The sequence below is a fragment of the Geotrypetes seraphini genome, chromosome 1, assembly GCF_902459505.1.
Source record: "Geotrypetes seraphini chromosome 1, aGeoSer1.1, whole genome shotgun sequence".
Lineage (NCBI taxonomy): Eukaryota > Metazoa > Chordata > Amphibia > Gymnophiona > Dermophiidae > Geotrypetes > Geotrypetes seraphini.
Genome location: NC_047084.1, coordinates 66825842 through 66844539, shown reverse-complemented (window position 1 = coordinate 66844539; position 18698 = coordinate 66825842). Strand labels below are relative to the sequence as shown.

The 18698-nt window shown below is 44.8% G+C and overlaps 1 protein-coding gene across 3 annotated transcripts in view; it reads right to left on the bottom strand.

The window, feature by feature from the left end:
- The window catches only part of NUP155 (nucleoporin 155), a 261773-nt gene that overhangs the window by 162995 nt on the left and 80080 nt on the right, over positions 1 to 18698 (bottom strand). For all 3 annotated transcript variants that reach the window (XM_033932712.1, XM_033932698.1, XM_033932703.1), the window contains exons 13-15: positions 13539 to 13709; positions 7174 to 7284; positions 2428 to 2522 (exon numbers count right to left, since the gene is read on the bottom strand). In XM_033932712.1, coding sequence (XP_033788603.1) covers positions 2428 to 2522; positions 7174 to 7284; positions 13539 to 13709 — 377 coding nt within the window. The remainder of the gene's footprint in view (positions 1 to 2427; positions 2523 to 7173; positions 7285 to 13538; positions 13710 to 18698) is intronic.

Sequence of the window (18698 nt, the reverse complement as noted above, 5' to 3'; positions counted from 1 at the left end):
ATCTGATATCTATCACCTTTCCCATTTCGTAAAATCAATGGGAATTTCTTTTTAAATATGAGGAATTGCAAATTGCATTGACCAATTTCATTGGTCATATCTGTCATCATTATCCTAAAGATAAACGCTTAATTCTAGTGGCAGAAGGCGTTTTGGATTTGCACTAAGCTTAACACCTCTCTCTGACGCTCTCATTGTCTATACAGACGGCAGCAAGACATGGGAAGTCGTGCACTGGACCCAAGAAAATGCTTCTCGGGTCTTGTTCACTCCCCCGCAATAATCCGCTCAGCGATCAGAAGTAGCCGCTGTTATTCTTGCACTGCAAACCTTTTCCCACTGTCCATTGAACCTGATCACTGACAGTCTGTACGTTCGTAATTTAGTTTACCAGCTTCCTGGTGCCTATGTCACCCCGTCAATAGATGACAACTTACTATCATTGTTTCTTGAATTACGCTTGTTACTGTCGACACGTAAACACTCCCTTAGCATGTTTCATATTCGTAGCCATCAAAATCTTCCTGGAGTCATTTCTACAGGAAACAATCTTGCAGACGCTGCCACCAGGAAGGTTTTTACACAATTTACTCCTCCTATTGATAGTCACGCATTCTTCCACCAAAATGCCAAAGCCCTGGTGAAAATATTTAAAATTCCTTTAAATCAAGCTACAATAGTTCAATCCTGCCTTCAATGCTCTCAGCTGCATTCTGCTGCTGAGTATGGGGTAAACCTCAGGGGACTTACCGTAAATCAAGTGTGGCAAATGGATGTCACACAATATCCCCCTTTCAGGAAATGGAAATATCTGCACGTTACTATTGACACCTATTCTGGTTATCTCTGGGTAACAGCACAAACAGGAGAAACAACGAATCAAGTAATTAATCATATGTTACAATGCATTGCAGTTATGGGAAAGCCAAGAACAATGGCTCTGCATATTCTTCCAATGCTTTTTCTGAGTTTTGCTTACAGTGGGATATCCAATTAATTCACGGTTTGCCTTATAATTCTACAGGACAAGCCATTGTGGAAAGTGGACTGTACATTGAAATCTTATTTATTAAAACAGAAACCAGTGAAATATGCCGTTCTTAATTTGAGACAGGTTCAAATGTCTTTATCCATTGTTTTGTTCACTCTTAACCATTTGAACTATTTTTCAGAGTATTCTGCCCATGATAAACACCATCAAACGACAGTTCCATTACTGTAACCTTTGGTTAAATTTAAACTGTCTCCTAATCCTGTCTGGCATGGACCTGCTCCCTTAATAACTTGGGGGAGAGGCTATGCCGCTGTCTCAACTCCTACAGGTCTAGTTTGGGTACCGAGCAACATTTGGGATCGAGCCATTACCACCCTGCCAAGGGTCAATCAGTTCTGTTACACTTATGGTATGCAGCCATTGCCCGGCCTCCCCGGCGAAAAAGGACAAACTCCGGGAATCCTACTGGACAAGCTCAGCGTAGTCTCGGAGCTCTAAAGAATACCTTCACTGCAGTGGCAACGCCGTTTCAGACGCATGATCTCTGCCAGTTTCTTGAAGTTAGGAGAGTAACCGGGTAGTAGTTCTGTCATAAAAGGAGAGAAAATCTCCCCCCCAAAAAACCCAAAAACAATGTCCCAGGAGTCGACAACAAGGTTACTGAAGGTTACAAATCTGGTGCATTCCCGCTCTCTGGAATGACGTATACTCTGTCATTGTTCTCGCGCCAGACCAACTTCGCGCCTGAATTACGCCTGGTGGAATAAATTGCAGTTTTCCTTTTTTGCGCAAAATCCCCTTCCTCTATGTGACATCCGTCCCTAAAATATTGTTTCTTCTATGGGTTATTCACTGCAGCGATTCAGACAGGCAATCTACCACTAACCCGAAAGCCTTTCCTTTGCCATGGGGGTAAAAATTTTTATATTCGCTTCATAAGACACACAGGCATTTCCACCCACTTTTGGGAGGAAAAAGTGCATCTTATGGAGCGAAAAATACGGTACATATCTCTATAAAGATATATAATAGTAGATGGCATGCTGTCACTAGAGTATGTGGTGTACATGATTACCCTGCTGACAAGGGAAAGATACATATTGGAACAACTTCACGGTGGGAACCATGGGAATCCAAAAGAAGAAATGGAATAAAGACAAAATCCCTAGTGGTATGACGGGAACAGGGGTAAGAGAGACATGGGAATGCCTAAATAGGATTGGGGGGAAGGGGCTAAATATTAGTGCCAGCATAAATATTTTTCAGTTGTTTGTTAGTGCCCAAAAATGAGTCAAAGAGCTCCTCTCGTCATTTTACACGTTTCTCTTGGTTACTAATTTTGGACTCAGCTTTTCATTGCAGTTCCTTCCTATAAGAAGCTTGGTATTTTGTCTGATAGACAAATGCTTTTCACATAAAAAAGATAGACTTACCTGAAAAAGGATCTTGTAGCCCATGCAGACACCTCTCTGTCACTTGCAGCAGTAGAACATGCAAGGATCAAACATGTGGCACAAGCTTGGTCTTCCTATAGAAAATGTAAAAAAAACAAACAACAAACCCCAACAACTTTAAATAGAACAATTAACCAACAATGCCTATAGAAATATGCCCATTTGTTCTTGAATATGTGTACAGTATGTAAGGGTTAAACAAGCTGAGATAACTTATTGGCCTAACACTATCTACAGTGTTTTCTCCAGAAATTTTTTCCAGCTGGGTGGCATGCAAAAGTAGCCGGGTGGGACGGGACGGGAAATTTGTTGGTGGGGAAAATTAAGGGCTCCTTTTACTAAGCTGCAATAGCGTTTTTAGCGCATGCAGAATTGCCACGCTACACGGCTAGAACTAACGCCAGCTCAATGCTGGCATTAGCGTCTAGTACGTGCGGCAATTCTGAGCGAGCTAAGCGCGTGGTAAAACCGCTAGCGCAGTTTAGTAAAAGGAGCCCTAAATGTGTACTATTTGTATTAGTTAATTATTATTAGTTATTTTCCAATGCTCAATATGGCAGCCTTTCTTAAGGTTTGACACTTGTTCCATAATTTTTTATTAAATTTAAGAAGTATCCAATTCTAGAAGTGAATAATTAGATATTTGCCCTCTTTCAAATGGTATAGAGCAGCGTCTCTCAAACTTTTTTAACTTCGGCACACTAAACGGAGCAAATGTTTTTTGTGGCACACTAAATGCAGCAAATAGTTTTCATGGCTGGAAAAAATTTCTGGGGAGAACACTGTTGCCGTTAGTTTTCAAGGTCCAATCATGTCAAAGACTGATGCTTATCTGGGCAGTTGTATAATAAAAAGAATGGATAAGATAACATGAGAAGTGAAATTGTCATGAATCAGAGGGATACATACTCTGTAGGTCCTAAAAGCAGGCGTGTGGATTAGATATAAACTATGAAGACAGTGGTGTTCCTAGCATATGTGACACCCGAGGCCCATCATTTTTTTACACCCCCCCATCTGTATGAAAAACATGATTTTTAGTAACAATCCACACATCACACAAGAGTGTACCTAGGAAAAGGCAGCATCTTACATACTGCAGTGAGCAGTACAACATCAATACACCCATTGTAAAACTAAACAAGACAGTCTAGTACAGATCAATCCTACACAGTCAATCCTAACTGAAAACCATGTCTTTCGAACACACAGAACACAGAAAACACCTTCGCCTAGTATGGAATATGTAATCACAAACTAACCCTTCTCCCTTTTACAAAACTATAATGTGGTTTTTAGCCATGGTGGTAACAGCTCAGACTCTCATAGAATTCTGAGCAATTACCACCATGGCCGGTGCTAAAAAAACGCTCTACAGTTTTGTAAAAGGGGGGATAAAATAGAAAACTGTAGACAAAGGTTAAATTGAACCACCAAGAAGCTGGACTCTGTATACAATGCAACACCACAGAAACAGCGATGCATCTTCCCTAAAGCAAAAAAATAAATAGAATTTTTTTCTACATTGTCTTCTCTGGTTTCTGCTTTCCTCATAGTCTTGTCACTCTCTTCCTTTCATCCACTGTCTACCCTCTCTCTGCCTCTTCTATATGGCATCTTCTCTCCTTGTATTCCCCTTCCATCTCTCCCTTCACCCCTATTATTCTGGCATCCATCTTCTTCCCTTCCCTCCTCCAATGGTCTGGCATCTCTCTTCTGTTCTTCCCTTCCCTCTCCCACACGCCCATGGTCTGGCATTTCACTCTCTCCTCTCCCTTCCCCCCACTTCCATTAGCATCTGCCCCCTTTCTTTTCCTCCAACCCAATTCCATCCAATATCCTTCCCCCCTATGTCTCTCTCTCCTTTCCCTGTACACCAATTCCATCAGCATCTGCTCCCTTTCTCTCCCTCCACCACCATTCCATACCACCCTGACCCCCTTTTTCTCCCTCTACCATCCTTCTATGCTCCTCTCTCCCTCCAAACCAGCAAGGTCCCATGATGACTGCTTCTGTTGCCTCTGCCTCTGGAAGATGTAAGTGATGTTGGAGGGGGTGGGCCGGCAGACGCAGGGAGTTGTGGCAAGGTTCCGCAATGACTGCAGCTGCCAGTCCATCCCTTCCGATGCCACTTACGTCTTCCGGAGGCAGAGGCGGCAAATGCAGTCATAGCAGGACCTTCCTGCACTTCAGTGTGGCTGCCGACTCTGCTTCGGAATAAGTACGGCAGACGCGCTGAGGTGAAGGTGCCATTTAGAGCAGCTCGCAAGGTTTTGGATCCAGCCGGCTGTGTACCCCCCCCTAAGGCTGGCACCTGGGGCGGTCTACCACTGTATGAGAGGACAAAAAATAATAAAAGAATGGATAACTTGACCGATTTAGACATGTCATACAATTATAACCACAAAAATATGTCATAAAATGTAATTCTAAACTCAAAAGACTCCAGACGAAAAGCAGACTATAGAAAGGAAACCAGAAAAGACCGGGTAGATGAAAAGTGAAACCTGGGAAAGATCTAAATTTATGTTCAAATGAGCTTCTATTAAAACCAAAGAATAAAACCAAAGAATAAAACCATAGCACTCGGGAAAGTAAAAAAGGGAGAGTAATGGACTTAACGAAAAGGTCTCTGTACTGATGAGATAAACTCGTACGCAGAATAAATGTGAACACGTGACAGTGGGGCTATGATATTTGATCTGTTGAAAGAGGCGCCAAAAAAGTGTCGGCAGTGGATTGAATGCACACTGATAGGGGAGGGGCATCGGGCTGTTAAAAAAAAGCTGCTTTAATAAATAAATAAAATACTGGTGAAAAACTTAATAAAAAACCAAAACCATGATAAAATGCTGAACCTGACTGCAAGTGGTAGTGAAAGTAGCATAAGGCACCCGTAGTACTGTTAGTGCCAGAGCTGCTTAGAATAAAGAACCGTGATGTATATGAGGAGAAAAAAAGAAAGAATGAGGTGATAAGATATAAAGTGCTGGCCCCTCACTGCACCACTTGATAAAACTAAGGAGCGATGTTCTAGAGCAGGGATGCCCACACTTTTTGGGCTTGCGAGCTACTTTTAAAATGACTAAGTCAAAATGATCTACCAACAATAAAATTTTAAAAAAACCCAAAGCACACTGTATGCATAGAAAATGTTAATTATCATTCCAATTCCAGGGTTTTTTCAAAGAGGTCAAAGCAGATGACTTTATGCACTGTCACCTCAGTAGCAACCATACAAAAATAGACAAATATACCCCCTCCCTTTTTACTAAACCACGATAGCAGTTTTTAGTGCAGGGAGCTGCGCTGAATGCCCAACACTGCTCTTAATGCTCATAGGCTCCCTGCGCTAAAAACCTCTATTGCAGTTTAGTAAAAGGGGACCTTAGTGTAAAATATAAACAGCAGATATAAATTCAGACACATTTTGATCAGTAAATTTAAAATAAAATAATTTTTCCTACCTTGTCTGGTGATTTCATGAGTCTCTGGTTGCACTTTCTTCTTCTGACTGTGCATCCAATCTTTCTTCCCTTCTTTTAGCCTGTATGCTTCCTCTCCTCCAGACCTCATTCTCTCCCCCAACTTTTCCTTCCTCTCTCCCTGCTCTTTCTTTCTCTCTGCCTCCCTTTCTTTTTGTTCTGTTTCTCTTCTTTCCTTCTGTCTCCCTGCCTGACCTTTTTCTTTCTTTTTCCCTGCCCTCCCCCAAGTCACTGCCATCGGGGACCAGGACCCAAACTGCCACCAATAACAGGCCCCAAACCGCCACCAATAACAGGCCCGAAAGCCGCCGCCGCCCCAAGCTCTCCCTGCTTCGGCCGACCAGCATTCCTTTCCCTGACGTCAATTCTGCCGTCGGGGAGAGGAAGGCTGATCGGCCCAAGATCGCGATCGACCTAGTGGGGGAAATGCTGCCGGGTCCTGCCTTCGCGGAAACAGAAAGTAGGTAGGACCCGGCAGCAAGAAGAGCAAATGCTTCACTAACCTGTCTCCCGCCTTAGCCCGTAGCGAACGCTTGCTTCAGGGCTCTCAACATGTGTGTGCCGGCTTCCCTTCTCCCCCCCCCCACCTGGACATAACTTTCAGTTTCAGAGGAAAGAGAAGGGAAGCCGGCACGCACATGTTAGAGCCCCGGAGCATAAGTTCGCTACGGGCTGAAATCTCCAAGCTGGGTTTTTTGGGGTTTTTTTAATGTTCAGCGGCGGCGGCAGCAGCAGCAGCAGATGATAGCTGGGTGCTCGTCTAAATTAGCTGGGCGGACCGCCCAGCTAAAAGGCCCTAGGGAGAACACTGTAGTAGTCTACTACAGATTAAATTAAGATTGAAGTGCTTTCATAGATATGACATTTAATAGCTTTTATACCAGGAGTGGGCAACCACAGTACTCAAAAGGCCACAACCTAATAGTGTCTTCAAGATTTCCACAATGAGTATGCATAAGATTGATTGCTTCCATTGTATGCAAATAGATCCCAAGCGCATTTAAAGTACAAATTTTGAAAACCCAACAAGGTTGTAGCCCTCATGGACCATGGTTGTCCATCTCTGTCTTATACCATGTCTTTCATTGAGAAGGGTTGTTCCCTTAAATAAGAAAAAAAAAGTGAACAGAACTGTTAAGATTCATTCCACCAAACCAAATGATTTTTTAAAAATCACAGCTGCTATATACTACATGTGCCCCTAAGGATCATTAAAATACAGAAAGTTACAAGCAAATACCTGATGTAGCTTGAAAAACCTTTCAATCTCTTCTCCATCACTGCCTGCATTAGTAACAAGGAGGTGTCGCAACTGATCCACGGGTCTCAGTTTATGAAATATGTGGCTACCCTAAAAGAAAATTATTAAAAAATAAAACAACAAAACTGAATTTGGTTTAAAAAGGAGAAATTAGGTTCTTACCTGCTAATTTTCTTTCTTTTAGACTCTCCAGACCAGTACAGTTCACTGATGGATAATAGCTCACCATAATCAGCAGGTGGAGACAGAGACAAAACTTTGACTGTAATACTAATAGCTGTGCTTCCCTGTAGTCCAGGGTTGGGCAACAAGGGCCGGAATCTAGCTGGGTTTTCAGGATTTCCCCAATGAATAAGCATGAGATCTATTTGCATGGGCTGCCCTCCATTGTATGCAAATGAATTTCATACATATTCATTGGGGAAATCCTAAATATCCAACTGCATTCCGGCCCTTGTTGCTCACCCCTGCTCTAGTCTAACCAGTCTCCCAAATAGACGAGCAGAATTAAGAAATGCTAATTATAACAGTAACAACACTCCTAACAGGAGTAACAACTAACATAGAGCAATACTGTTGGAAATTGCATAGAATAAGCCCCTTCAGTTAAACGTCCCCAAAGCTCGCCAGCTGAGCCAAAGCCACTATTCATTTGATCTCCCTGACCTATAAAAATACTAGATCACACTCTTCATGCGAATCCCATAAGAATAACAGACAGGGTGGGGACTGTACTGGTCTGAAGAGTCTAAAAGAAGGAAAATTAGCAAAAAAATTTCTCCTTCTTTAGCATCTTTCCAGACTGGTACTGTTCACTGGAGGACCAAAAAAAGGCGAGTCGGCATGAAAAGGTGAGTCGGCATGAAAGGAAGGAACAGGCCATAGAACCACCTGCTCCTTAGAAAACTCCAGGAAGGGAGGCCTACAAGAGAAAACTTGCAGCTCAGAAACACGGCTCACAGAAGTAATGGCCACCAGGTAAACCACCTTGAGAGTAAGGTCCTTCAATGAGCAGGAACCCAGGGGTCAAAGGAAGGGCGCACTAGCATGGACAGGACCAGACTGAGATCCCAGGCCAGAACCAAAGGCCACACTGGAGGCCGAAGCAATCTAGCCACCCTCAAAAAGCAAACCATGTCTGGAAAAGAAATTAAACGCTTACCCTCGCAAATCGCGAAACGCAGACAAAGCTGCAAGTTGAACTCAGACAGAAGACCATGTCAGGCCCCTATCACAAGATGTGAGGCAAAGAAGCATGAAAGGAAACCACTCCACGCGCAGCACACCATTCTTCAAAAATACGCCAAACCTGCACATAAGCCCGAGAAGTGGAAAGCCTCTGGGACCCCAAGAGAATGGAGATCACTTTATTTGAATAACCTTTTGTACCTAGGTGTTCCCTCTCAAGAGCCAAACTGTAAGACAAAAGGGACCTGGATCGAACATTGGAATGGGGCCCTGAGTCATAAAGTTGGGCAAGAGGGACAGCGGAAGAGGATCTGCAACGAGAAAAAGAACCAGATCTGTGTACTATGGATGCCTGGGCCTGTCCGGAGTCACCAGGTCACGTGGCTGGGGTACTAAGCAACGCGAAGAATGACTCTGCCCACCATCGGCCACAGAGGAAACATGTAAAGGAGGCCTGCTGTCAGCCAAGACTGTACCAGAGCATCCAGCTCCTTGGCCTGAACATCCCTGCACCGACTGAAGAACCGTGGCACTTTGGCATTGACATTCATGGCCATCAGGTCCATGACTGGCAGCCCCCAAGACTACACAATCAACTCGAAGGCTGCGGGACTGAGACACCACGCTCCAGGATCTAGCCATGAGCAGGGCAGCCTCCTGTGCCACCAGACGATTCCTGGTTCCCCTCTGACGATTGACATAAACTACCGCCATGGATTGTCCAAGAGAACTCAAACAGACTTGCCCGTCGACAACATCTGGAACACTAGGAACGCCAGCCGGATGGCTCTGATCTCCAAAACATTGATCGACCAAGACGCCTCTTACGGAGACCAGTTGCCCTGAGCTGAGTGACCAAGACACTGAGTTCCCCAACTGAGGAGATTGGTGTCTGTGAAAAGTATTGTCCACTGAGGGTGATCCAGACTCGCTCCCTGCACCAGATTGGAAGACTGTAGCCACCAACAGAGACTGCGACGAACTAATCCCCGAAGAGGAATGGGAGAGTGCAAATCGTGCTGAAGCAGAACATGCTAAGCCCGGACTCACCGAACCATGTCCAGGAAAGCCGCCATTGACCCCCACGACCTGGAGAAAAATCTGCACACAAGGACACCAGGAAGCCATCAGAAGACGAATCTGCGACTGCAACTTGACCACTCGGGCCTCTGGCAGGAAGACCTTCCTCAAACTGGTGTCAAAAAGAACCACAAGATACTCTAGGCGCTGAGATGGAGCCAACTGGCTCTTGGACAGGTTGACTACCCATCCCAGCGACTGCAGGAACTCCACAACCCAATCAGTAACTCAGAAACGCTCCTGGAAAGAATTTGCTCGGATCAACCAGTTGTCCAGATAGGGGTGTGCTAGAATGCCCTCTTTACATAAGAACGCCACCATGACCACAATAATCTTGGTGAACGTCTGCGGAGCCATGGCCAGACCAAAAGAAAGTGCACAAATCTGATAGTGCCATCTCAAGATCGCAAAGCAAAAGAACCACTGATGGGAGGCACAAATTGGAACATGCAAGTAGGCCTCCGTCACATCGAGAAAGGTCAGAAATTCTCATGGCTGAACAGCCAGAATGACAGATCTCAGGGTCTCCATGCAAAAACTCTGAGCCATATTGACCTCCTTCAGATCCAAGATGGGCTGAAAAGTCCCCTCTTTCTTAGGCACCACGAAGTAAATCGAATACCGGCCAGTGTCACACTCCTGTGGAGGCATATACACTACTGCTCTTAGATCTAGCAATATTTGAAGGGTCTGGCGAAAGGCCCGCTTCTTCTTCCCATGTTGCCTGCCAAGGAGAAACAAGAAAGTCTTGTAACCGAGCGCTCATCGGAATCAAGGGAGGCACCGGCAAGGACTCATTGGACGGGATGGGTGGCAGGGGAACCAGCAGAGGAATCATGCTCCCCCCCCCCCCCGCCAATGGGCCCCCCCCAAGAGACCCAGAGACATGAAAATCAGCCCCTCGACCAGGGCAATATCTGCAGAAATCATGTAAACTCCCCCAAGCAATGCCATCCCGTGCAGGCAGGCAGGCATGGTCTTCAGGAAGACGGGGCACCTTAGGGTCCATTAAGGTCTGAACAAACTTTGTCCAAATCCTTGCCAAAAGACCCCCAAAAGGGAAATTTTGTCAGCTTAGCCTTAGATTCCACATCCACTGAGCAAACCCAGAGCCACAAGGTACGAGCGACAATCCCAAGAGCCATGGACTTGTCCGACGCCCTTCTCAGCCCACAAGAGGTCATACATGGCATCAGAGAGATAAGAAGCACACATCTCAATTTTGGCTACTTCCTGTTCCACTCACAGTCAAGGACACGCTTGGCTCACCAAAAACAAGCCCAAGCTATCAGACAGTCACACATTGCCACCTGGACTGCAAGAGCAGTGACATCAAAATTCTGCTTAAGGAGGGACTCTAACCTACGCTCAAGAGTCCCTCAAGGCTGAGCCACTATCAATGGGCACCGTATGCCGCTTCGCGATGGCCGAGACCACAGAATCCACCACCAGTGACTTCAAGTTATTCCTATCCCTCTCTGAGATGGGATAAAGGTGAGCCATAAAACACACAAAACAAAAAGGTGCCTCTAGTGCTTTCCACTGCGCAAGCACAATATCCCGAATATCCTGATGCATAGGAAAAGAGCGGGATGCTGAGCAGATCCTCCAAAGCAGAGGGTCCACCACACACAGGGGCTCCTTCGTGTCTTCCTCAAAATGCAACTCTGAAGAGACCTGAAGAATAAGCTCCTGGAGCTCTTCCCTTGTTGTTGGCTGATGTATTCTTTTCATGGATACCTCTGTTTGCATTTCTCATCCTTGTACCATGCTTGTTTCTCTTGTTGACTCTTTAATAAAAATGATATTAAAAAAAAAACCAAAACAACAAAAGATGTGCACCACCAACGCATCCTCGCCAGCTGGTAGAACCAAAAAACTGCTGCTAGCGGCATCTGTCCTCCTGAGAGGATCCTGGAGGTCTCCCAAAGGGTCCAGGTCCTCATCAAGAGAAAACTGCTCCCCACAGAAAAGAATCATCGTCCCAAGAGAACCTCAGCCACTTAGACGAGAGAGGAGACAGGGACGAAACTGGCGCTGAGGGGGGCCGAACCAGAATGGATGTAGAGGAACTCTCCCCCCTCCCCGAGACCCCTGGACGCCTGAAGATAAGCCTTACTTAAGGCAAAAACAAAATCTGGGAATAAAATACATGACGGCCCAATGGGACTCACTGCCAAAGCAGAGGACACAGCAGAAAACCTGCCCCATCTCTCCAATACAGGGGGAAGGTCACCTGAGGCTGCAGACAAAATGGAGGTGCTTTTCGCCAAAATCGGAGCAAAGCCTGCCAAAAAACATGCCCCCGAGGCCTGTAGCAGCTGAGAAGCCTGAACCATCTCAGCCGCTAAAGCAGGCAAGCTGGCAGCAGCGGTAAGAGTCCCCAGCAGCATCGGCGACAAGAGAAACCTTATTTCCCTAACCGTTGCCGTTCCCTGTCAGTTGCCAGCATGTGAGGCATTCGCGAAGGGGATTCCTGGATGCTGGCTCCCGAAGCTGACGAGGATTCCTCTTTGTGGCGGACAGTACAACACAAGCACAGGCTAGCTGCATCGACCTCACTTCTGGAGCACAATGAGCACTTTTTCCCTTTCAAAGTGCACATTGCGCAATACGTGACCTTGCTAAGTGAAAAAAAGAGCTGGTTACCAATAAAAAGCAATAAGAATGAACTGAAGGCTCCCTTCAAACCGACACTGCCTCAGGATTTATTTTTCCCCTTGTCAGAACAGACTCCATTGGCTCTCTAAGCCATATACCTTGCCGGTATAGATGGCAAGGCTTACAGCTGAGGCACCTCTAGAAAAATTTTGGGGAAGTGGAGGAAATGGAGGGAGGGACTCAACTCATGACCCGTCGAGTGTGACACCCCTGAGGTCAGATGGACCCCTGAAAGGGTCCCAAAGTTAATCTGGCACCAAATAGGGACGAGAAGGCCACTAAACAACTTTCAATAGGCCTACACTAACCATTTTCAAGGAAGACTGGAATAGCTTACCACACCTGCAGAGACTGAGAACATACTGGTTAGACTAGAGGAAAGCACAGCTATTAGTATTGCAGCCAAAGTTTTGTCTCAGTCTCTACCTGCTGGTCATGGTGAGCTATTACCCATCAGTGAACTGTACTGGTCTGGAGAGATGCTAAAGAAACTCATGTTACCCCTCTCCTTAAATCATTTCACTGGCTCCCTATCTGCCTTTGCATTTAGTTCAAGCTCCTATTACTAACCTCAAGTGTATTCATTCTACTGCCTCTCAATATCTCTCCTTTCTTCTCTCTCCTTATACACCAACCAAAGAACTCCGTTCCTCAGATCAGCTGCTCTAAGCTGTACCCTTCTCCTCCACTGCCAATTCCACTTCATTCCTTTGATCTAGCTGCCCCCTATGCCTGAAATAAACTACCTGGAGTTTTTCAGCCATGCCCCTTTCCTTACCTTGTTTAAAAGCAGACTGAAAATCCACCTTTTTGATATAGCCTTCAATCCATAACCCTACTCCCTCTTGCCCTAGCCAGCAGATTAACCATTCTCTCTAATCGTATCCATGGCATCCTGTTTGTCTGTCTTGTCTGTTTAGATTGTAAGCTCCTTCAAGCAGGGACTGCCTCTTTCGTGACTCTGTACAGTGTTGCATATGTCTAGTAGCGCTATAGAAATAAATAGTAGTAGTACTAGTAGAACGTCTGCAAACAAGCCTGGAACCTGAATTAAATGAGAAATAAACTCAAGCAGAACAGATAGGCTTTTCTACAATCTCATGTGTAGAGAGAGAAACTGAGGAGATTCAGGACATCTCAGAGTGATGGAAGGCAGAGCAAAGAAAATGCTAATTAGGAGTTTTACACAAATCTCACAGGAAGGGGTTGACTACCCAAGAGTTCAGGAATGATATATGCCTATTGCACTAGAAATGCATTGCAGTAATGGAAACAGCTCAATCTAAATAGGATGTTTCATCTTTCTTTGGCTGACCAAGAATGCACTCTTTTCCTTTGTTCCCACTGTGAAGATAGTGCCAAAAGACTGAGCTATATAGTTCAGTATCAAGCACACAAATAAAACTGACACATACCTGTGCTGATAACAGCACAAATTTCTTTGGCGGTATCAGGTGCTGTTGTACAACAACTGGTGAATCTGTTATTGGAATCAAGTCCTTGTTCAATGGTGTGATAATCCTCTCAACTTTAAATTCTTCAATGGCAGAAAGAGCCCAGGAATGCCCATCCACACGGGTTGTCATCTGAAGAAAAGAAAATCAAGTTTAATATGCTCAAAGTTAGACAAAAAGACAACATGGGAGCACATGCGACGAAGCCACTAAGTTGTAGATTTAAAACAAACCGGAGAAAATATTTCTTCACTCAATTAATAATTAAACTTCAGAATTCATTGCCAGAGAATATAATGAAAGCAGTTAGCTTAGCGGGTTTTAAAAAAAAGGTTTGAATAGCTTCTTTAAAAATCCACAAGCCATTATTGAGAATCCACTGCTTATTCCTAGGATAAGCAGTATAAAATATGTTTTGTTTTTAATTAATTATTTTATTTTATTTTTTTAAATTCTTTATTCATTTTCAAACTTACAATAAGTGTGATAAAATGTCCAAACAAATTAACAATATCTATATCACTTAATAATCATCAATGGTAACAGTGATAAATACTTAACTCCCACCCTTCCCCCCCTTACCTATCAAATAATCAATACTTATACAATACATAACTATAAAATTCCTTCCCCCTTCCCTCACAATTGAACTTGTAAATTTAAGGGAAAAGAAAATTTCATCTAATCAGTACAGTAAGAAAGCAAACCAGCACAAATATAAACAGCAAAACACACAACAAGAAAAGGCAGGAACACATTGGTTCTTAGTGTTCCCTGCCCCATTATACAAAAAACAGTTCAGAAATATTCTCTTACCCCCCCTCCCCCACCCCCTCAGACAGCATTATCCTTAATGGTTCGCCAATGTTCAAAGCCACACCAAATGCAGATAAAGTGCCCTGTTCTATCAGTTTTACGAGCTGTCAAATAATACAAAGTCTATCATTCATCCATCCTGGATGATATCCAATAGAGTCCCAATGGCCTGACACCACTGAGTTGCTAAAGTCCATTGGGTAGTCCTGAAATGGAGACATGATAAAAAGGTGTGACATGCACTGTTGAGGCCATATGGCCTAGCAATCTCAACATTTGCCAAGCTGATACCTGCTGGCTGCTGCATACAAGAACGGCACTCAATCCTGAGGGAGGAAGGCTCAAACTTGTATTGTGTCTAGCAGAGATCCTATTTACTCCATTACTGAACTGGTTGGTTATGGGACTTTGGGTAATTGATCACAAACCCTAGTAGTTCCAATACCCAAATAGTCCTCTGCACCAATTCTTGAGCACTCTTCTGCAACAAATTCTTTATCAGCCAGTCGTCCAGATAAGGAAATACATGCACTCCTGATCTAAGTAGCGATGTTGTGATTGCTACATATGATGAATACCCTGAGTGCAGATGTGAGGCCAACGCGGTACTGAAAGTGGTGCTTCCCTACTAGAAATCCGAGATACCTCTAGTAACTGGGAATTAGATGATTGTGTGTATATACGTCCTTAAAAGTCCAAAGAGCAGAGTCAATTGTTTTCCTGAATCATGAGAAGGCTCCCCAGGAAAATCATCCTGAATCTTTCTCTTGCCAAATATTTGTATATTCATTCAGAGCCCATATGTCTAGGAAGGGACAAATCCCACTCTACCCCACTCTCTGTTTTCTTGGTGAAGAGGAAGTACCTGGAATAGAATCTCTGCCCTTCCCGTCCTGGTAGGACAGGGTTGACTGCATGGGCCTGGAGAAGGGCAGAGTTGTTCTGCAAGTACCTGCTTGTGCCAAGCATTGAGAAGACACTTGTGGCAGGCAATTTGGAGGTGTCTCTTGCCAACTGAAAGCATACCCTGTTTGGAATCTTTTGAATACCCACCAGTCAGAGGTTATAAAGGGCTATCTTTCTTAGTAAAAATTCAACCTCCCTCCTATAGGCACATCATCTAGAATGGATTCTTTGACTGTGGCCATGCTCTCCTGGAGCCAGTCAAAAGCTGGCCTCCGTTTCTGCCTGGAGAGCAGGTTGATGTCTGTGGATGGGGCTGGAAAGATTGAGGATGTTGAGCCTGAGACTACTGTTAGGGACAAGCAGAAGTAAACTTATGCCTCAGATTACTAAAAGCTTCAAGACCTGCCAGAAAACCTTATAGTAGAAGACAACACAGAAGGAGGTTGCCAGAATAGGGACTGGATGGTATCAGTGTGTTTTTTCATGAGGTCAGCAACCTCTTCTACCTTATCCCCAAAATGATTCTCTCACTTGCAAGGAGCATAGGCTAACCTCTCCTGCAAGTTGAAAATCAGAGACATGGAGCCATTAGAGTCTGCACATCCGCACACCCAAAGCAGAAAGTCTAGACACAATGTCAAAGTGCTGCATCCACACTGGCCAAATATTTTCAACAATGCTTCTGCCTTTTGGCCAAATGAGTTAATTTATCAGCTTGCTCCTGTGGGAGATTTTCTGAAAGTCTAGCACACTATAGATCAAAGTCTGCAAGTAAATGCTCATGTACTGTATTGCTGGTAGTCCTGGATATGGAAAATTAGCATCAAGGCTTGATAATCCTTCCTCCCAAAAGAATCTAGGGTCCAAACCTCTCTGCCTGGAGATGCCAAGGAATGAAACCTGGATCTCCTAGCCCTTTTGAGAATGGATTCAACCACCAAAAAGTGGTGCGGCAACTGTGCCTTCTAAATCCAGGAGCCTTCTAGATGCGATACATGGTATCCATCTTCTTCGGTACAACCTGTACCGAGATAGGGGTCTCACAATTCTTCATCTGTGTATCCAAGGGAATCTTGTGCAGCAGAACTGTTGCAACATCTTTAGGTGGGTAATCAAACTCCAGGATCTGAAATAACGCCTATATTCCCAACTTAAAGGAAATGGCCTCCATCATTTCCTTAACAAAACAGGTGAACAAGAGAGACTCAGGTGGAGACTTTCTGCTCTCATTAGATGGAGAGAAGGATCAAAGGGTACGCCAGGGGAGGGACATTACGGTGGGCAGACTAGATGGGCCGTGGGCCCTTATCTGCCGTCTATTTCTATGTTTCTATGTTTCATACGACCTCTCTTCTGAAAAGGTACTCTAGCGCTTCCTCAGCCTCCCATGATCAATCTGTGTCAGACTCAGCATCATAGGGCTAGATTCATGAACGTGCTCGATCGGACCCGATCCGGGCAGGTCCGATGAATTTAGGAAACTTCAATATGCAGATGGAGGCAATCCGAGGAACGCCCCCATATGCCTACCCGGATCGCTCTATAGTGATCCCAGCGCATGCGCTGGACCTCCGGGCCTAGCAGGGTTTTTTGTGAAAGGGTTTTCCTTTTTTAACTTTTGGAGCCCGTGGTTTTAACCTGCTTAAGCCCGCGGGTAAAAACCACGGGCTTGCACTGCGGGGAAGGGTGGGAGAATCGGGGCATGCAGGCAGGCATGTTCGGGGCAGCCAGGCAGGCATGTTCGGGGCAGGCAGGCATTCAGGGCAGCAGGAGATCGGGGCTGACAGGGCAGAGAGCAGAGAGGCAGAAGGCAAGGCAGCAGGAAAGGGCTAGAGCGACTGGTCCTCAGCAGTTGTTTGGGAGTGATAGGCCATCTCAGCTGGTGTTGCAGGGTTTTGGAATGTGAATCGGATCCCTGCCTACTTTGCATGCCATTGCCCTCATTTGCATATGCGGATCGGAGGATGGTCAGCAGAGAGGCAAGTGAATCAGGCCGGGGTGAATCTAGCTCAAAGTTCTTATGGGATTCCTGCACTTGTATCAGCTGACTGGAGATATGTCTAGTCCTTGGGGTTGGGTGCCAAAGTGCCTGCTCACATCTCAACCTCAAGTGAGCTTCCTCCCCCAATGTTGAGCAGTGCATAGGGAGGCACCAACACCAATGTTTTCTGAGATAAAGGGGTTGGAGACCGCTCCACAGGCGTGTCATGGACATCAAGATCAGAGTGACTGAGTACTGCAGCTGGCACTCGATGCCTGAGCACTTTGGAGCTGTAGCATTCCTGCCAGCTCCTCCCTCAGCAATGCACAGAACCAATGCCTGTGAGGACAGGCATTGGTAAGGCTGGAGCCAGTATAGATGTGGAGACATATTTCTAAGATGTCAGTGTCAAACTAGAAGCAAAGTCCTTACTGCATGGGAGCTGTAGCAACAATACCAGAATTACAAAGGGGGAGCAGTCCTCTCGGTGCTGATGCCAATGTCCCAGAGTTCCCAGCACCATACACAGAATGGGACTGATGCAATGTTTCTTGGCCTTCGCCCAATGCTAGATATTGGTGTCCCTTGCTGTTAATGAGGATAATGTTGGATCCATTTATGTTCTCTGTGTCAGGTCCAAGGCAAATCAGTCCTAAGACTTGCTACCAGCATTTGATGTCAAAGGAGATGGATATGTCCTTGATGTAGGTACATTCCCAGTGTCAGGCAAAGTCCTAGCAACCATTGTGGTCAATGCTTCTTATACCAATGAACCAGAATTTGAGGATCCAAAAAAGATCCCTCTGAGGGACTTTTTTTTCCCTGCATTTGTAAACAAAAAACCCAAAAAGGTCATACTCAGGTCTCAAGCATCCCACATACTAATTATGAGAGTCAGTGTTAGATATTACCCCTTTACACTGGATGCATCTTTTGAAATCACTGGGAGTCTTTTGGGGTATTTTAAAGATCAACAGCTAAATCACAAGGCTCAATAGTGAGGCCAAAAAGAGGATTATCTCTAACTGAGCTCAGTGCTCCAGCTTAAAATGGCCTTGAGAGCCGCAAAAGAACAAAGAAAAAATTTAAATGGCCAAAAATAATAAAATATGTATAATGGAGAAAAGATAACAAAATTATAAGAGGAAACAAAAATTCCTCTTATAATGGGAAGGATAATATTGCAAGGAAAAAAAGAACTAAGTTTAACTAAATGTGACCTCCTAATTCCATGGAAAAAAACAAGACTGAGGGTCCCACACTCATGCATCAGGTGGGAAGGCACTTGTGCATATAAAGTGGGGCCACTGCCAAAAGCTTGGTAAAACTATAGAGCAATAGGTAGCTCTGAACCTGGTTCCGTCAGAATGATGTCACCCAGATGTATGGATATCACTGTCCTCATAGAAAGATCTTTA